The sequence below is a fragment of the Sarcophilus harrisii genome, chromosome 5, assembly GCF_902635505.1.
Source record: "Sarcophilus harrisii chromosome 5, mSarHar1.11, whole genome shotgun sequence".
Lineage (NCBI taxonomy): Eukaryota > Metazoa > Chordata > Mammalia > Dasyuromorphia > Dasyuridae > Sarcophilus > Sarcophilus harrisii.
Genome location: NC_045430.1, coordinates 179,546,542 through 179,566,536, shown reverse-complemented (window position 1 = coordinate 179,566,536; position 19,995 = coordinate 179,546,542). Strand labels below are relative to the sequence as shown.

Here is a 19,995-nt window from a genome sequence, read left to right as displayed (position 1 = left end):
ATTCTCCATCCCGGCGGGACTCGGAGCCTCCCTTCACCACGGCCCCGCTGACCGGGCCTTCTCGAGCCGCTCTCTCCCTCCCATCTGCCGGGTCCCAGTGTGTGCGTGGGGTATGAGGGGAACATCCTTGGGCCGCAGCTTCCCTAGCCCCGAGCGTGGGCAGGACTGATGGAGGTGGGAGTTGGCAGAGAGGAGCAGTGGGGAGGACTTGGGATGTCCTGCTCCCAACTCCAGCCTTTCCCAGAGTATTTGGGTGCCGGTTGTATCTGGGAGGGCTACAGGTACAAGAGAGAGATAAGATTAAGAATGGGCTGTGGGGAAAGCTGATAACCAGAAGAAAGGGGAAAGGCCTCAGGAAGCAGCTGGGGAAGGCTGATGGCCCAGCAGATGAGTGCCCCGGGAAAGAGGGACCGCTCTGGGCATCCCCTGGGGACTTTCAGAGGTGGCAGGGCCCAAGGCCGGGATTACACCTTCACCTGGCCTGGAGGAGCTTTTCGAACCTGGGTATCTCTCGCCCTGAGGCAGGGACACAATCAGATTAAGTCCGGGCCCTGACTAGGGGGCTTGGCCAGCCAGCTGAGCCGAGAGATAAGCCAGAACAATTCTCCTTTTGAAGAATTCCAGGAATTAATCTCCCCTGAGGGGAAGAACCCGGGGCTCCTCTGGGAACAGGCTGAGGTCCGAGCATTGAGAGGAGGCTGCCTCAGCCTTTAATGGTGACTGCATGGGAGGGCCTGATGTGGAGCTGTTCATTGATGAGCAGTCACAGACAACACTTTATACAGAGAAACTAGCAGGGGAGACAGAGATCCTAGACAGAGGCTGGCCGGCTGGGCAGGACATTATTATTTCATACAGCTTCCCTCTGATCTTGATAATGCTCCGGCCCAACTGGGCTGGCTAAACACTCTCCCCCAAACACCCCACACTTTGATGCAAATTCCCAGGAGATTCTGAATTCAAATCCCCTCCCAGTAGGTCTAATTCCCTAGAAGTAAATATCCAAATAAATACAAACCAATTTTCACTTAAAGCCTGTCTCGGAATTTTTCCAGAAAAACTTCCCACACTGACCTTACATTTTTATTCTTGGACAAAATAAAAAAGAAGAAAATGTGTTCTTGGAGCTTCTGTCACTTGGGAAAAATTATAAACATCCCCAAAGGGATGATTAGTGAATCTCTGTAGTGATCACTTAGATAGCGGGACTTCATCAAGATCAGGCCACGTGGACTAGATTGTTTTATGAGGGGACTGCTACATTTGTTAAATATAGTTTAAAAGGTTAAATAATTGCTCTGTGGTTTAAGAATAATGGTCCAAGGGCAGGTAGAGCCAGGAGGATATCAGCTTTAGGTTGCAGCTACAGAGAGGATGGTTAAGTTCCCCTTGGGGCAGGAAGAGGGCCTCTCGGAGCAGTCTGCTTTTTACAGGCATTTATCGAGGAGCAATTTGTGCATTGCTGGATTTTTGGTGTTTTAGAAGATGAATTTCCCTGCCCCTGCAGAGAACTTAGTGGTCTGGCTAGGAAATTCTACACGTGCTTCAGGAATAGCAGAACCTTATCAGGCAAGATCAGATACAGCTCTAACTGCTGCTAAAACTAGTCCAGAAGGCTTTCCTAGGAGGTAATGAGTATTAGCAAGTTTTGAAATTGAATATTATGTGCAAGCAAAAGACACCAATAAAAATTTAGTTTTGTAAAGTTTTATAGGAATGGGGCTAAGGCAATGTGTTGGATGTCCTTCCAGTATGAGATCTTTGGATGGTCGTAATAATCTCCCACACTGACAATGGTCCTTTTTTCTGGACAACTGTAAAAGATGTGCTTGTGGCGAGACCAAGGTAATAGGGATTGGGTGTCTTCTAGAATCAGACAAATTAGCTTCGTAGAAAGGGATTTATGAACGATGGTTAACAAGAATGCTGTGGGGTTTATATATGACAGCCCCTGGGGAAGGCTGTGACAGGCCAGACCCAAGTTAATGAAGTTTAACCCTGATCTCCATCTGCTGGAGAGCCGCAGTATAGTGGAAAGAACGTTGAATTTGCAGTAAAGAGATTACTTACCTAATCGCCTGCTGTCTTTGGGCTGGCAAAGAATTATTTTCTTGTAAAATGATGGCGTTAGATAAGGTCCTCTTGCTGCTTCAGGGGGGTGATAGGATCAGGAATCCCCACCATCCCTTTCCTCCTGTTCCCCAAACCCTGTTTTGTGCCGCTGCTGAAGGGAATGATAGCTTTGGTTTGGAAGAGCAGCCGTTTGCTCCATTATAGAGACAGCCATTCAGATAATGGTAAGAATTGAATTTATAAGAATTATTATAATAAGAGTTGATCATATGTGTATATATATACACATACACAGTACATATATACACATACATGTATACATACATGCCTACACATATTATTCCAACACACTTTAAATATGTTAATGCATTTGATGTTTGCAATAACCCTTTGAAGTAGGTGCTATTATTTCCATTTTATAGATAAGGAAATTGAGACTCCCTAAAAGTTAAATGACCTGGACTGAAATGGGATTCAAACTGGTCTTCAAGGCAACCAAGTGCCTATAGATGAGTTCTCATTTGGACTTCCTAGCAACCTTGTGAAATTGTCCTCATCATTCAGATTGGGAAACTGAGACCCATAGAGCTTCAGGTGGTTCATCAAGGGTTACAAGCCAGTGCCTGGCAATTTGAACTTGGGTTTTCATGACTCTTAAGTCATGTACTCAAACTGCTCTAGGATCAAAGGATTGTACTAGGGCAGAGCTGGAAAAGGACTACCACTAATCTAGCCCCAGCCCCTCTTTCCATGGAAGAGGAGAAACAGATCCAGAAGGATGAAGGGACCCACTAGAGATTAAAGAGCCAGTTAATGGCAGAACCAGGATTAGAAAGTTCAGATTGCCTGCCCAACTTCTAGTCAGGGGGAGTGAGGGGGGAGGAAAAGGGAATGGGGGTTTTCATTTCCTATTTTACTAAATTTCTTGATTTCTATAGGTTTATCCTTAGATGAGAGAGGTGGAAATGCTGGCTCAGAACCAGCAACAACCTCCTCCCCCATCCCTCCACCTCCCACTTCCCCCCAAAACAGTCACTCCCACCACCAGGCCCCCACATCCTGGGGCATTCTTACATATTTCCTTTTCCAGCTATTAATAGTCCCAGAGTTACTCCTCGTATAGGAGGAAAGCATCCAGATCTGAAGTGAGAGGAAGCTGGTGCTCCCCTAAGGGTGGAGGGCTGAGAAGGGACCCAACAAAGAGAGCTGATTGGGCCGATTTTTTCTCCCCAGCTCCATCCCTGCCTTCCTGACAGGTGGAGCTCCCAAAGGAGAGCGGAAGGTTTTCCACTTTGGCCATATCCAAAAACAATTCACTAAACCTTGTTAAGACAAATGAGTGAAAAGATGGAAATATGTCTAAAATGATATACACATTACATGTATATCAGATTGCTTGCTCTCTGGTGAGGCCGGTGGGGAGAAGAGGGAAAGGATAAAGGGAGAAAAACTTTGAAACTTTTTTTTAAGCTTTTCTAATTGAATTTATTTTTTTAATAAGGTTTTTTTAGTTTCAAAATACATGGAAAGATAGTTTTCAATATGTGCCCTTATATTCCAAATTTTTCTCCCTCCTGCTCCCCCAAGACAGCAAGTAATCGAATATAGGTTAAATAGGTGCAATTCTCCTAAACATTTCCATATTTATCATGCTGCACAAGAAAAATCAGATGAAAAAAGAGGGAGGGAAAAAAGCAAGCAAACAACAATAAAAAAGTTGAAAATACTATATTGGGATCCACATTCAGGTCACATAGTCCTTACCCTGGATGCAGATGGCTCTTTCCATCACAAATCTATTGGAACTGGCCTGAATTGGAACTCAAAATCTTATAAAAATGAATGCTGAAAACGGGGCGGGGGGGAAGTGAGTGGAAAAATTTTTATTTAACACTTACTGTTGATCAAACCCTGTGCTAATTAGGCATTAGGGACCCCCCCAAAAAACTGTCTTTATTCCTTATTCTAATTGATTATAATGGGGGTCCAGTAGATAAAGCAACAGGCTAGCTTCAGAAATTTGCTAGCTGTGTGACATTGGGTAGATCACAACTCCAGTTTGACTCAGTTTCCTTACTGATAAAATAGGAATAATAAAAGCACTTACCTCCCAGCATTGTTCATGAGGTTCAAATGAGATACTTGAAAGGTGCGAACACAGTGCCTGACAGTGTGCTGACGCAGATGCACATAGTAGGTGCCATGTAAATGATGTTGTTGTTAGTATTATTTTTATGAGACACTTTGAAAAGGCAAGATAGGCTTTGTTTTTTTCTGCCTTTCATTTCTTTCTTTTTCTTTCTTTTTTTTTTAAATTTAATAGCCTTTTATTTACAGGTTATATGTATGGGTAACTTTACAGCATCAACAATTGCCAAACCTCTTGTTCCAACTTTTCCCCTCCTTCCCCCCATCCCCTCCCCCAGATGGCAGGATGACCAGTAGATGTTAAATATATTAAAATATAAATTAGATACACAATAAGTATACATGACCAAAACGTTATTTTGCTGTACAAAAAGAATCAGACTCTGAAATATTGTACAATTAGCTTGTGAAGGAAATCAAAAATGCAGGTGTGCATAAATATAGGGATTGGGAATTCAATGTAATGGTTTTTAGTCATCTCCCAGAGTTCTTTTTCTGGGCATAGCTGGTTCAGTTCATTACTGCTCCATTGGAAATTATTTGGTTGATCTTGTTGCTGAGGATGGCCAGGTCCATCAGAACTGGTCATCATATAGTATTGTTGTTGAAGTATATAATGATCTCCTGGTCCTGCTTGTTTCACTCAGCATCAGTTCGTGTAAGTCTCTCCAGGCTTTTCATTTCTTGACCCCAACCTGTCTTTCCAACCCTATTAGACATTGGTCTTTACACCTTTTGTGGTCTGTCAGGCCCTTATAAAAGCCCTACTGTGTGTCAGCCACTATTGTGAGTAGTTGACTAGAGCAAAAAAGGCTAAAGGATCCTAGTTGACTGTGTGTGTGTGTGTGTGTGTGTGTGTGTGTGTGTATGTGTGTATATATGTGTCCACTGTTCCATTAGGGACAGGCTAGGAACCGGCAAACTCCATACTTTGTACTTGTTGATTGGCCAGTTCCTTGCCCATTAATAATCTAGAAAATGAAGTTAATCATAGCACTTACCTCCTACTTCACAGGGTTGTTGTAAAGAACAAAGAAGATATTATGTGTAAATTGCTTTGCAAACCTTAAGGTACTATCAAAATATTAATTGTTAGCGAATATCCCATTCTGCACATCAGGATAAGCAGAGGGATATAATGGAAGGAAGAATCCCAAATTTCTAAAGCTTGAAGCTTGACCCATCATGAGCTCTTCACAAATTAGAGATTGATTCTTCAGGATAAAATATTAAGGCTTGGTGGGGAATCATTACCCTTCATTGACATCTTAAATGAAGAAGATTTATTCAGATATTTGGGGGTCAGGCTAGATGAGCTCTGGGCCCAGGAGTAGAGGAAAAAAAAATACTCTTCAGCTTTATCTAGAGCCATGTTTCTTTCCCTTCTTCAGATGCACAAATTAAGAATCAGGTATGAGTTGTGCAAGCTTCTTTCTGGCCTTTGTACATTTGTGTATGAGTAAGGGAAAGAGAGGTAGAAAAATCACAGAAACATGGAGGGTAAATTCATCAGTACTTTAAAAAATGTATTGATCTCTCTGTGTCTCTCTGTCTCTCTCTCCCTCTCTCTCTCTCCCGTCTCTCTCTACCTCTTTATCACAATTTTCCCCTAGTATCCTTCCTCCTTCCATAGAGCCATCCCCTAAAATAGATAATATTTGGAAGAATAAAAACAGCAGGGCAGATCAGTGCTTTGAAAAGTCGCCTCACAAACATATTACAGAACAAGGATGACAATTCCAGGTGATCTAGCTTGTCGCTCACTTGTCTTTTTTATTGGAATTATCAACAGGAAACAATGAGCCAATCTCCAGCACAGCGGCAGTTGCCACCACCATCTCTGCTGAAAGCCACAAGACCACCGGCAAACCTCAGACCGTCGCCTCCCCCCAGCCAACGGGCCCTTCAGAAACCAGGAAGCCGACCACTGCTGCCATAAGGCCTACCACCACTCTCCAGCCTACAAGTCCAGCACTTCCCATCGTCCAGACCACTTCCAAGCCCAACCAGGAAGGGGGGGACCTGACCACAGTGAGGGGAGAGCTGACCACTAAGGCACCTTCCAGCACAAGTGCTTTAAGTACTACCTTGGAGACTAAGAAGGAGACCACCGTGGCACCCACTGCAGCCCCCGGGGCTCTGGGAACCCAGGCACCCGTTTTGTCCTCACTGACGACAGGGCCCTTGCCTTCACCATCAGGTAGGCAGTTGTTATTTTTTGTACGGGCTGGAGGGTGAGAGTTCCAATAAAGACCTAGCAGTAAGAAAACGTGAGAACCTGCATTCTACTTCCATCCTTCTGAGGCGAGAACCTCATTCCGCTCTCACCTTAGAAGGATGGAGAATTGAATTAAAATTGGAGGCAGCCTGTTCTCTCTCTGTCTCGGTCCCAAATAAAAAAGTTAACCAGCACTCCTGGAGGGAGTCTGATGGAACAATGAGCAGACTTGCTTCTCTCTGTCTCTCATTGGTTCCAGGCCTCCTACCGCGCATGGTAACCTGTAACGACGGACCCCCTTATCCCAAATTTAAAAAGTTAACTTGGTTCCAAATAAAAAAGTTAACTAGTTCATGTCCTAGATATTTTGTGAGAGATTGTCCATGTCCTCTGAAAATCATAGCTTTTTTCTCCCCTTTTTCTTTTGGGGGGGGGGGGCCAACAGGATTAAATGACAGCCCCAACCCTCACTCTTAAAGAATCCCCATTAACATGAGAATGCCCTTAACAATCATTTGTAAGACACGATCTAGTTCACAGCAAAGATATTTAATTAAAATTTCTTTGTAAATCCAAGAACTGAAGAATATTTCCCTCCTAAGCCTTAAACTTACTCTCCCACATTGCCAGTAATTAGTATTCAATAAGAATTTATCACCTAAGCCTCTACTTGACTAAAAGCTATAGCTGCTCTAATATTTCTGATTATAAGACTTGTGTGAGATAGATTAGAGATTTTAATTTGATCTCATCCTTTTGGGGATGTAATCTTCAACACCGCAGCCTCCCCAGGTCTTCAAGCCCATGTTTCCTGGCTTGAGTCAGGAAGAGCTATCTGACTTTGAAAGGAAGACCTGAAGTTGATCTTCGTCCCTTACTAATTGTGACCCTATTTAGGCAAGTCTGTCTGCCCCAGTTCCCTTATCTGTCCTATGAGGATTCTGCCAGCGGTTATGAAGAAGAATTGAGATTCTGAAGCACTCAGCCCAGGGCCTGGCACATGTGCTACCAACAAGAGGAGAGATGGTGTCAGGATTTGTTCCTTTGGGCTGTGGAAATAAGAGAAGCGGGGGGTCTTCCTCATTCCAGGGCCCTCAAGACATCTGTTTCTTTCCTCTGCAGCTACACCAAAGCTCCAGGAGGGAACCACCTTGCCAGACGCTTCCATCCCGCAGACCACATTGAATCCCACTGCATCCACCCACAAATCTGAGAGTCCACCTTCTCTGACCAGTGCCACCCCAGTGCCAGGAGCCTTTCCTTATCCTGTCTCGACGGGGACCAGCGTAACCTCCAGAACTCAGCCAACTGAAAATACCTCAGAGACTCCAGTGCCCAAGAGCACAATTTCAGTTTCCTCTGAGCATCCCCCAGCTTCAGTCTCCTCTGAGGGTCCCCCAGCTTCATTTACTTCTGAGGGCCCCTTGGCTTCCGCTACCCCTGAGACGGTTCCCAGGGAGACAACGATAGTTTCTGAGAGTTCTACCTTCTTTTCCACCAGCCCCTCTTCTTCCCTCAGCGAGCCCCCTGCCACAACATCTGAAGCTGAAATTTTTTCACCCATACCCAACAAGGTAATTACTGCCGGTGGCTTAAGGAATGTGAATATTGGGGTGGAAAGAAGAGACTTGTATAGAAGAGACTGTGTTTCTCTTTATCTTCCTCCTTGTAAAAATGAATCATCTTCACTCCAAATGATAGCAGATCACGTGGAGCCCCTTCTAACTTTGTCGAACTTTTTTGACCCTGATTCCACACAGGAATCAGCCCCTGAGGGGCACAGCACTGAGTTGAGGCCATTTTTAGCAGCCCTTTCTCTTCTTCCTATGACCATGGGTGCCTCCAAGACCCCGAAATCATTTGGTGATCAAAACTAGAAGGTCAGAGTGACCACTTACTCTCTACTTCCCTTACCCCATTTGTGACAATAAGGGTTGTCTGAATTTCACACTCCTCATGCAGTGACTTGACCTTCACTTAGGACAAGATTGACTGGGCTTTCTCCCCCCAAGGATCATAGCTGGGAGCAGTGATGGGTGGGGGTAGAATTGCAGGGTTTGGTGCTAAATTCACGACTGCTTGCTTTCAGATAACCTGTCAAGCTGACAGCTACACAACAGAGAATCTGCTTATTCTGAAGATCACCAACTTCAGCGTCTGTGTGAGTATTTCTCGCCCACCTGGCTGGGCCAGCTTTAGTGCTGTGAACCAAGGGTCCTTTCCTTTACCCCTTTCCCCTCATCTTGGTCCTTTCAATAGGGTCAGAGAATCCAAATGCAGTTGGGAAGAGCTGGTCGCTTGAAAGCAACTTAGAAAGATGTTGGATCAGTTTCCCCATCAACCTTTAGGGAAAGGTTCTAAGATTTTGTTTTATTCCTCTGGTCTGGACCTGTTATTTTATTAGGGAAAGGAACTAGTGAGGGCATCATTTACCAGTGTAAATGCACATGTTCTATAAGCTGAAAAATTATCTGGCCACTGAGATATTTAATAACTTGTCAGGATGACACAGCCAAATTTGAAGCAGATTTTCTGGAGGAAAGTGGACATCCACTACTCCATCCACCAGGATTTAAGATTAGGGACAGCCTATTATAGTAATCACTTTTAAAACACACACACACACTCCAAATTTCAATCCATAAAATCCAAAACAAAATTTTCTTTAAAAGGGTAAGAAATGGAGGCTAGAATACTAAAATTTTTATCAGTGCATTTTAAAAATTTGATGCAATTGTGTGCCCTCCACCCAACCTCCTAGTAAGCAACACTTTAAAACTTTAAATAAAACTCTAGTTTGGAGTTCAAATTCAGTCCCAGACACTTACTAGCTACTTTTTCCTTGGGAGGTCACAACCCTTGTTTGCTTGAGTTTCCTAAACTTACCTCTCAGGGTTCTTGTGAAGAAAAAAATGAGATAATAATAATTGTGAAGGACTTAACGTAGTGCTTGGTACATAGCAGGAGCTATAGAAACATGATTATCATCACAAGTGTTGCCCTCATCACGCTGTAATTTGTGTCCTGCTATACTATATCTACTGTGTATGTCACAGCCTCCCCTCCTTCGCTCCCTTTCGCTTTCTTTGAAGCGAGCAGAGGGAGTCATTTTTCATCATTGCAACCTCAGTCCCTTCTACCTTCAGCTTCTTGCTTCTCATCTCAGTGGCTCAATGCTCCCCTCTGCTGGCAGTCTTCTGTTTTTGTAGCTGCCTACCCCAAATAAGTAGGGAAAGCCTTTAGGCATCCAGATCCACATTTGTTCAACAATCATTTATTACAAACCTGCGATGTGGAAAGGTCTAAGACAGAGACAAAAGGTACCTCAGACTGTTCTCTTAAATTATTGATAACCTGCCCTTAGGGAGTAGAGCCGGTTACAAATTGCAGAGAAATACAGCTCTACAAAAGAGAAATCACAGCTCTGCAAAAAATTCGGAATTCCAAGGGCTCAACTGGGATCCCAGGGGATGCTTTATAGGTCCAGTAAAAAGTTTAGTTTTCTGTTTAACCTACGCCAGACTGCTTGCAGCCTTGGGAGGGGAGGAAATAAAGGAGGAAGGGGAAAAAATTGGGACACAAAATCTTATGAATGTTGGAAACTATCTTTAGGTGTTCTGGGAAAATCAAATACTATATATATTTTTTTAATTTAATAGCCTTTTATTTACAGGATATATACATGGGTAACTTTACAGCATTAACAATTGCCAAACCTCTTGTTCCAATTTTTCACCTCTTACCCCCCCCCCCTCCCCTAAATGGCAGGATGACCAGGAGATGTTAAATATATTAAAATATAACTTAGATACACAATAAGTATACATGACCAAAACATTATTTTTCTGTACAAAAAGAATCAGACTCTGAATTATTGTACAATTAGCTTGTGAAGGAAATCAAAGATGCAGGTGGGCATAAATATAGGGATTGGGAATTCAATGTAATGGTTTTTAGTCATCTCCCAGAGTTATTTTTCTGGGCATAGCTGGTTCAGTTCATTACTGCTCCATTAGAAATGATTTGGTTGATCTCGTTGCTGAGGATGGCCTGATCCATCAGAACTGGTCATCATCTAGTATTGTTGTTGAAGTATATAATGATCTCCTGGTCCTGCTCATTTCACTCAGCATCAGTTCGTGTAAGTCTCTCCAGGCTTTTCTGAAATCATCCTGTTGGTCATTTCTTACAGAACAGTAATATTCCATAATTTTCATATACCACAATTTATTCAGCCATTCTCCAACTGATGGACATCCATTCAGTTTCCAGTTTCTAGCCACTACAAGAAAATCAAATACTATTAAGAAGAAAGAGAAAGTTTAGCTTTGGGGCCACACTAAGGTCCATTCTCCTCCTTATGAACTCCCCTGGCATCTTAGGGAACAAGAGATGCTGTTTTCTTCCCAAATATAATTCAGGTCCTTCCTTATCATCTGAGGATTAGGAAAAACGAGGCCAAACAGGCCAAGGGAGCAATTCCCATGTGTTTTGTGTCTACCTATCACTTTTCCTTTACCTCATCCCTTTGTTTTCTAGATTTTTAGAAAAGAAATAAGACCCTCTTATTCTTCCCGTCTATAGAGTTGACTTAACTGTTCCAAATTAATTCTTTTCTGAGATTAGACATTTCAGGATGTGATGGGGCAAGGCGGTTAGTGGAAGAACTTTCTCTCTGCCTTTCCTGTGGCGCAGTAGATAGAGCCTCAGCTCTGAAGTCAGGAGGACCTGAGTTCAAATGTGGTCTCAGACACTTAACACATCCTAGCTGTGTGACCCTGGGCAAGTCACTTAACCTCAATATCCTCAGCAAAATAAAATAAAATAAATGTCCTCCTGATGCTCTTTCTCCCAGCCACTCTGATAGCAGAGAGGGTAGCAATCCTTAGCATTTGTAGCAACCCTTTTATTTTATTTTATTTTATTTTGCCCTCCATCTTTTGATCTTGACCATTATATGTAGTAGTTTGGGTGAGTAGCATTAAACATATTTTCTAGATACGACAACAAATGGTCACTTAGTTGAGATTAAATATAGAAGTATCTCAGATGCGGGTCATCAGGTCTGACTCTCTATCCCCAGTTTTATATCTAGATAAAATTTTTTCATAAGGAAGTAAATGGCAGAGCTGGGATTTCAACTCGGGACTTCTGACCTATAATATTAGGTTCCACTGTCAAACTGTGAAACCTCCAAATGATGCTGGTCAGGTAGCTTCTGAGGCAATCCAAGTTTCTCCTTTGGGATGAGGGAGAAGCCAGGAGGTTTGTCATCAGCCGAGGGAAGGGATGAGGTGCTAAAAGTAAAAGGCAAACAGGAGGTTTAACTTTGTGCTTAAAATAGAACCATCACAAGGCAGTAATAAATCCCTAAGAACAAGCACCTCATTCCTTTGTGGTGTCCACAGAGGGAATTCACTGCATACCTTGCCAGACTATTTTGAAATAATGTTTTTTCCTCTTGCTTATATGGGACGGCTCTCTTGGAGAGGCAGGTGGCGGGAGTGTTTAGGAAAGTTTAAGTGATATTTTAAAAATCTTAAATTTAAAAAAAATTATGGCTAAAAGGAGGGAACTGGAGCAAAGGGTTAGACCAGGACACACCCCCTTTTAGTTGCTAATTGCACTGGGGGGAGATCAGGTGGAAGGGAAGATAATTCATTCCTGTTTGCTCCCGGATCAGGAGCTAACCTTAGGAGAGTTCCCTTTGTTTTCCGGCCCAGGATGGCGTCAAGGATTCCCGAAACCATCCCCTCTACACAGCCCTGTGCCGAGCGGGAAAGCCCAACTTCAACAAGGACCGAGATCTGTGTCACGTGCAGCTGATCTCCCAGCCAGAGAAGCAAGAGGTGGCAGTCCTCAATGTCTCTGTGCAAAGTGAGTAGGGGTGGGCACGGGCTGGAAAGGGGTACACGAGGGCGGACCTTCATTCCCCCTGACTGAGCCACAGAGAGACCCTTCCCCGTCTGGTCTCTTGGAGCCTCACGCAATGATCGCCTGGCCCCTGCCCCCAATCCCCCCAAGCCCAGCATCTTCTGTTCAATGTCCCCTTCTCTCCACAGCACACCTGCAGCCCAAGGAGCTGTATGAAGTACTGAAGAAGCGATGGGATGATCTGAAAGCGGTAAGCAGCCCATTGGGAACTTCACAGGGCTTCTTTAGAAGTGCCTTCCCCTCCCTGCATCTCTTCCCCTGTTCCCAGAATCTTGGAGAAGGGAAAGCCCTCACTACTGCCTCTTTAAGGGGTTCAGGACATGTCTAGAGTGAGGTGCTTGGGAGGAAAGGTCTCAGCTGCTTCCTCTTGGCCAGCTTCAAGCTGGTGTGAAAGAGCTAAAGGGAAAAAGAACAGAGTCAAGGAACACATTTTTTCAAACAAGCATTTATTAAGTATTTGCTGTATGCCGGGCAGTGGGGATACAGGGACAGGTACAAAGAACAAAAGAAAAAGGCAAGGGACTTAAAAGAACAAAAGAAAAAGGCAAGGGGCTTAAAAGAACAAAATAAAAAGGCAAGGGGCTTAAAAGAACAAAATAAAAAGGCAAGGGGCTTAAAAGAACAAAATAAAAAGGCAAGGGACTTAAAAGAACAAAAGAAAAAGGCAAGGGGCTTAAAAGAACAAAATAAAAAGGCAAGGGGCTTAAAAGAACAAAATAAAAAGGCAAGGGACTTAAAAGAACAAAATAAAAAGGCAAGGGGCTTAAAAGAACAAAATAAAAAGGCAAGGGGCTTAAAAGATAGCAAGAAAATTTGATGACGTTATTACTGGTTTCCTTTGCAATCGCTTATGCATTTAAAAATGCAGAAATGCATTCTGAGAAACCCTACTCGATGCCCAAGGGGTCGATGACACACAAAAAGATTGTCTCTCCCTGCTCAGTTTCCCCAAGTACAAATAAGAACATGCAAAGTTGTTAGAAATACAGGGTGGTTTTGGAAGGAAGGAGGGCACTGTTTGGTGGGTCTGGAAGGGGTTCAGGCAGGGAATAGTGCGTGAGTCCAGTTTTAGGACTGGAGGGAGCTGTGAGGTAAAGGTCAGGGTGGACGTTGTTCCAAGCAGCGGGCAGTCCCAGATGGCGTCGGGCCCCACGAGGAACGCCTGTTTGACTGGATCAGGGCGTGCCAGAAGGGTACAGATGCCCGTGGAGGCTGGAAAAAGGGACTTTTCTGTATAGTCCCAGAAGCACGGGGAGCCACGTCTGTTCAGTGGACAGGCTTGAGGCTTGAATGCTTGATGCAGGTGTGATGGGGGTCCCAGAACCCGACTAATGAATTCCTTCCTGCGCAGCTGGGAGTTAGCAACATGACCTACGGAAAGGAAAGTCTGGACAAGGATGTGGAGGACCGATTCAGCATGCCTCTTATCATTACTATCGTTTGCATGGCGGCCTTCCTGCTCTTCGTGGCCGCCCTGTACGGCTGCTTCCACCAGCGGTTCACTCAGCGCAAGGACCAGGTGAGAGCCCCCTGCTTGTTTCTCCCCAGCCTCCCTCTGGGACACTGATCTGAGATGGGCTGAACCCCAGCACTTGCTCACCTCCAGTCCCTCCCCCTGCCCCTTCCCGCCTCCAAGGGCCTCGGGCCTCTCTCTTCCCTTAAATGGTCTGAGGATGCTTGTGTTTTCAAGTGTATGTAAAAATATGTATGTATATATAAAAAAAATAAATATAAAAGGAAGGGCAGTATCTCTAAAGGCTTCCACTAAAATGCTGAAACAAGGATTTAAAGAAAAAGGGCTGGTCCCGATTCATTTCCTCCCCTTTCCAGGAAAACAAAACCAAGCTCTCTGTGGAGGTCACCGCCTAGCGTTGCCTCTAGAGGGAGCCGGCCGCTTAATGTTGTGGCCAGAGACTTGGCCGTTGTCACGGGAGAGGGGGCTGCAGTCGCCGGGTTCGTGAGACACTCCAGCCCCCTCCCCGGCTTTCCCTTAGTCATCTTCCCATCCCTTTCCCAGCAACGCCTGACCGAGGAGCTGCAGACTGTGGAGAATGGTTACCATGACAACCCCACCCTGGAAGTGATGGAGACTTCTTCGGAAATGCAGGAGAAAAAAGTGGCCAATCTTAATGGCGAGCTGGGGGACAGCTGGATAGTCCCCCTCGACAACCTGACCAAGGACGACCTGGACCAGGAGGAGGAGGACACGCACCTGTAAAAGCCGCCAGCTCGGACCACCGCCCCGGGACTCTTGAGACTTAATCACCCAAAGTGCCACTTGAGCAAGGGGAGGAAAATCAACTCTCCTTCCCACCTTGAGAGAGACATGAACAGGGAAAGAGACCAGGAGGGAGCAGATGCTGCCGCGTTTTGGCCACCCTCCCTCTCCGCCCCTCCTCATTTCAGGGGGGCTTTCACTTTTTCATTTTCTAGCCAATGGAAACGATTCAATTTAATATGCTAGAGGGGGGAGGGGGGAAGGAGGTGGGGATGGGGAAGTAGCCACTGCTCTTTGGAACGGCCCTAGAGTTTGTGGTCAGGACAAGCCAGAAAGATGTAATGGAAAGCAAAGATGGTGGCAGTTTATATCCATGTGGAAGTATGGGTGGATGGAACCCGTTTTCTAGTCTTTTCTCCCCTTCTCAGGAGCAAAGCTATTTGTCCTCCCTCCTTAGCCTCCTGAGGGGCCCTCCTTGCCCCTGGACTCATAAGCCAAGTTCTGGTGTCCTCATCACTTTTCTGGAGGTGGGGATTTTTCCCACCAGACAGACCCAAGTGTGAATTGCTCCTGTTCAAGGAAATCCATCCCCAGGGGAGAGGCAGGATCGAAACTTCTGGAATTGACACTGGCTGGCAGGAACCCGGCACCCAGCACCCGTCTCTCGCCCACTACCCTGTGGGTGCCTGCCTTGCGTCCAGCTGACATCTCTCCACTCTGCTGAAGCCATCGCAGACATCACGCTCGCTAACCTGCACATCGTACCTGCCAGGGAGAATGATCCCAGAAGCCACGTGGCCCCTCTCTCCAACCACTGAAAGAGAAGCTGCTTGGGGGGACAAAGCTCCCCACTCCTGGGGATCCTCTGTCGGCGCAGTGTCTTTTAAGAGACAATCAATGCAGCAGGAAAGGGTAGGACCCATCCCACCCTACATGTGAAACTCAGGGACTCAACCAAGTTGCTGGGAATTATTTATGAAGGAGGGGAGAGCAAGTAGCAGACCCTTACCTCTTCCCCCCACAAACCACCCCAAGATCCAGGCGTGCAAAGGTTTTCTGTCTCTCATCAGTATGGGTCTTCTGTCTCCATTGGTGGGTATCACAAGCCGTCCTTAATACCTTCTGGCCATTCTTGTCCATATTCTTCTCTAGAGTTTTCCTACAAAAATCTACTTAGTGGGTTAGCAGCTTCCCCCCCCCCTTTTTTCCCCCTAATCTCTTCTGGTAGATATCAGGATGCTACTTGTTCCGTAGCTACTCACTATGGATGGTGTCTGAGAGCCCATGTATGCTTGCCATGTGAGTCACACTAGAAGATTTATTTTCAGTCCCCAAACAGCACACACACAGGGAGGGGAGTAGTTGCATCCAGGGAGGATGTCTACTCAGAAATCCCTAATGTAGACCGCATCACGATGCTGGCAAAACCTCTACTGAAAAAGACTAAGAAATGTAGTCATTGAAAAGTTACCAGAAATGGCAGCTTTTATTCACATTATGTTCTTACAACGGACAGGAATGCGTCTACTGCCAGCCTCTGGTGCGAGTCGGTGGGAATTCGGAACCTTTTCAGTTGGGGCGCGGCATCTCAAAACTGACTTCAGGTTTCTATGACTGATGGTGGTTTAGAGCTTCAGTTTATGGACTTTCAGGAAGATCAGGTGCCCCTGAGCATCCCAGTCTAGTCAAAAAAAAAGTTGGCCCAGTTTTCTGAGGTAATTATTATTAACTTTTAAGTTGCTAAGTCAGCTGCACTCCAGGTTCTAGAAACATGTCAGTTCTTACAGTTTAGCACCACTGAGTCCTGGGGAGCAGTAATTAATATTCAGTATTTATATTTTAGCCTATTTTCAGCCCTATTTTGATGATCTGCTCTAGGTTTCGTGTGGAGTCCCTGAGGGTTTCAGAACTGATCCTTCGCCATCCCCCACCGAGGCCTGCACATTTCCTAAAGCTGCCTTTCTAGGTCAGAGCACACTTACCCTCTTGTTTTCTTGAAGCGGGAGTTTCAGAGGAGTTTTGCATGGAGTTTGCACCTGTGCCCCAGGCCTCCAAATGCTGAGGCTCTGGAAGTTGTGGAGAAGGAGCTGTCTGAGTGCCTTTCGTGGCATTAATCTAGGGGATGCAAGCTGGTGGTCTTTTAAGTGCCTCTTTGTCCAGGAGGCAGCAGGCCCTTTACACAGTTCTGACTTGAGTCCATTTGAACATGACTTCCCCAGAGAAGGATGTGTCAGTATCGTCTGATAGGGGATATCAGAATTCTGGTTGAATTCACTTTTTTTAGGGATGAGATTTTTTTTTAAAATACCAGACTTGTGATTGCTTTGGAGAATTCCCAGTCAAGATTTTGGACAGATAAGCAGTTACTTTGCAATATAGAGGTTCAGTGACTTGGGACAGAGCACAGCACCCAACAGTCAATGCTCGACCGTCAGGTTTTGAACATAGATCTTCCCTATTCTGAGTCAGACTGTTTTATTGCCACTGCCAAAGTTGCCTCTCTTGGGCTAAGTTTAAAGTGTCCAAAGCACAAAGCCCTCCTCAGCCCCCCAATGGCCTCCTACCTCTGACCATGAGGTGGGATGACCCCAGGAAAAAAGGATCTTTTCAGCCCACATCTGGCTTTCAGACTCAAGGGTTCTAATGGGCCCTTGGAGCAAGCCCAGATTTAGAGGGATGTTAAGCTAGCCAGCACCCATTTACATACAACCACATGCCTCTTTTCCACTGCTTTTTTGGGCTAGACTGGTGAAACAAAGAAAGGAGATGTATCGAGTAAGTTGGTACAAAATGAAGAGGTCTGTTCCCTTGTGCTCAGTATTAAGACTTGCTCTTTCTCAAGTGGCCATGCCTTATTAATGGGTGAAAAAAGTCTGCGTTGTCCTCTGGAAACTGGCTTACTTTCCTAGGAAGAAAGACCAAACTAGAGGAACTCTTGTTGAGTCACAGGAAGCTTTTTTTAGGTCTTCAGGGTGAAGCAGCTGAAAGAGCAACTGAAGCACTGACTGGGAAAAGCATATATAGCTCTGTTGGAAGAAGTTTTGGGAGGCTGGAAGACCTCAATCATGGGCATCCTTCTGAAATTCCCCAGAAGGCTCCAGGATCTGGAAGGTTTTTTTTCTTTAATCTAGTAGTACTATGCCTAGGGTACAAAATCTAATTCCCCCCCCCCCCCTCCAAAGAAAAGCCAGTTGAGAGGTTAAGATCTCAGTTATTGGTTTGAGGAACACAGTTCAATTCAGCATAGGTACCCAAGAAGGCCATGTTAAAGAATCTTGAATTTCATTTTTAAAAAATAAAAATTGTCTTTATCTTTTGTTTTTACACTGCTTCAATTTTCCTCTGGATCTTCCCCCTCCCTTCCTCTTCCATAATCTGTCTCATAACAAAGCATTCTTTTTTCTTTTTAAGAAAAAAGAAACTTGGCAGATGACAGGTTTCCGGAGGCTGCCTGATAATTGAGCTAGATGTCATGAACAAGCCACCAGCTGCCATCCAGCCTCAGCAAGTAAACTGGGGAGAGTATTGACAGATCACTAACTAGAAATATAGAGCTTTCCTTCCCATTTAAAGGAAGCTAGGTCATTATATGTAAGTCAGTATACAGATCTGATCTCCAGAAAGGTTTTTTGGTTTCTTCCCTACTATCAGTGAAGCTCTGAGAAGTGTTACTTAAATGCCCCAATTCTTGATCTTCCTAACTTGAGCTGTAGACAGAATTTTTTTGGGGGGGAGGGTGAAGTCCACTGTGTACACATATTTTTGGAGATATAGATATATGTACTACATGCACACACGTGACTATCATTCTGTCAAAATTAAACGATGCATTGGGACAGACCTAGAATTCCCTCTGGGAGACCCCCCAGAACAGGGCTTCTTCTCTATTCTCCAGGGTTTTTTTTTTTTTTTTTTTTTTTTTTTTTTTTATCAATAGCATGTCCAGAGGGACTATCAATGATGGAGGAAAGCCAATGTACGGCCTGGTATCACGTATTTGTCATGGAGGGTTCACAGAATTAGAATTTGTCTTAACTCTAGATCATACTATTTCCATCCTTGTTGGCCAGAAGGAAAGAAAGGTTCTTCCTATTCTCTGGGAGCCTCAGAAACTTTCAGGTCACTGCAAAGACATGTATCTTTATTAAGTAATAAGTAAGGAGCTTAATCTCAGACTCAATTTAATTGTGACTCAGCAAGTGGGATCAATTTAATTGTGACTCAGCAAGTGGGATTACCAGGGTTTCTGGAATATTGGCAAGGCAGGTATCTCATAGCCGGGGGTCTCCTGCCTCCCTGGCTTGAGACTGGTTTAGTTTCTCCCGGCAAAGCTCCAGCCCAAGTTGGGGGGTTCCTCCTGATAAATGCTTCAGACTTGTTGTGGTCTAATCATTCACCCACAGAGAGCTTGTCCTCTTTGTGGCTCACCAAATCTTTTGAATTAGGTATAAATGCTGATCCATCTGAAATCAATTTGTTAATGGTTTCTCTAAATCTAAGAAACCTTCTGAGATTTGCATGAGGGCAGAATAGTGTGGTTGATATATCTGAGCAAGGGAGGAGAAAGGACCCAGAAGGCTGAGCAGAGATTCAAGAGGGCACAAAAAGATAAATATACATCAATCGCTGCCTTCTTGCTGCCTCTTGAATCAAGCAGCCCCCAGATCACAGGTCAGACTGAAGGGAACATTGCTCTTGGTTAGAAGGGTTGAGGCAGATGGAATTTGAAAAAAAGCAAAGTTTTTCAGATATATCTTGGGTGGTTGAATTCTTTAAAATCATTCTCATAATTACACATGGGAAAAGAGTCCCTGTTAGGTCCAGCATTTTGGTTAGCTAGGTTAGAAATGGGTGGGGGATGAGGAGAGGACTTGAATCATTCCTTAAGCTTTCTCACTATAGAACTCCTAAGGCCCAGACATAAAACTAAAAAAAAAAAAAAAAAAAAAAAACTGTTCAGAGGGGTCTTACATTTTTTAATGTCATCTATACTCTCCTGGCTGCTGAGAGTGAGCAGGAACAGACGTCTGAAGTACACTGGAATTTACTGAGAAACTGGATTGTAGAGATTATGGTGAATTCTTTCATTTTCCTATAAAACTATATTTTGGAAAACTATGCTGTCAATTAAAGTTCTTTTGTGTAAAGTCGGTCTCCAGCTCTGATGTTTCATTCTGATTGGTTAAAACTGCTAAGATTGTGTTAGGGGGTCCGGTAATTTCCTTTCTTCTGTGTAATTTTAAGGGAGATCTGGGAAGACACCCTTAGGAAGAACTGCAGAAGAGAGTCCCCAACGATATTCCATCATGTAACCTTGATTGGCTACAGGATCTCAACATCCAGCTGAATGTTAACTTTGCTGATTCACAAAGGAGAAAAACGTGAATGGCTCAGCCGCAGGAAC

The 19,995-nt window shown here is 44.5% G+C and overlaps 1 protein-coding gene across 1 annotated transcript; it reads left to right on the top strand.

Annotated features, from left to right (window-relative positions):
• Nucleotides 1-375: 375 nt before the first annotated feature.
• Nucleotides 376-19,738, top strand: PODXL (podocalyxin like). The gene is made up of 8 exons (XM_031940222.1): nt 376-504; nt 5,974-6,421; nt 7,562-8,013; nt 8,529-8,600; nt 12,163-12,316; nt 12,502-12,563; nt 13,725-13,892; nt 14,391-19,738. Exons 1-8 carry the CDS (start codon nt 376-378, stop codon nt 14,589-14,591), a joined length of 1,686 nt encoding a protein of 561 aa, XP_031796082.1. The 3' UTR covers nt 14,592-19,738.
• Nucleotides 19,739-19,995: the final 257 nt, after the last annotated feature.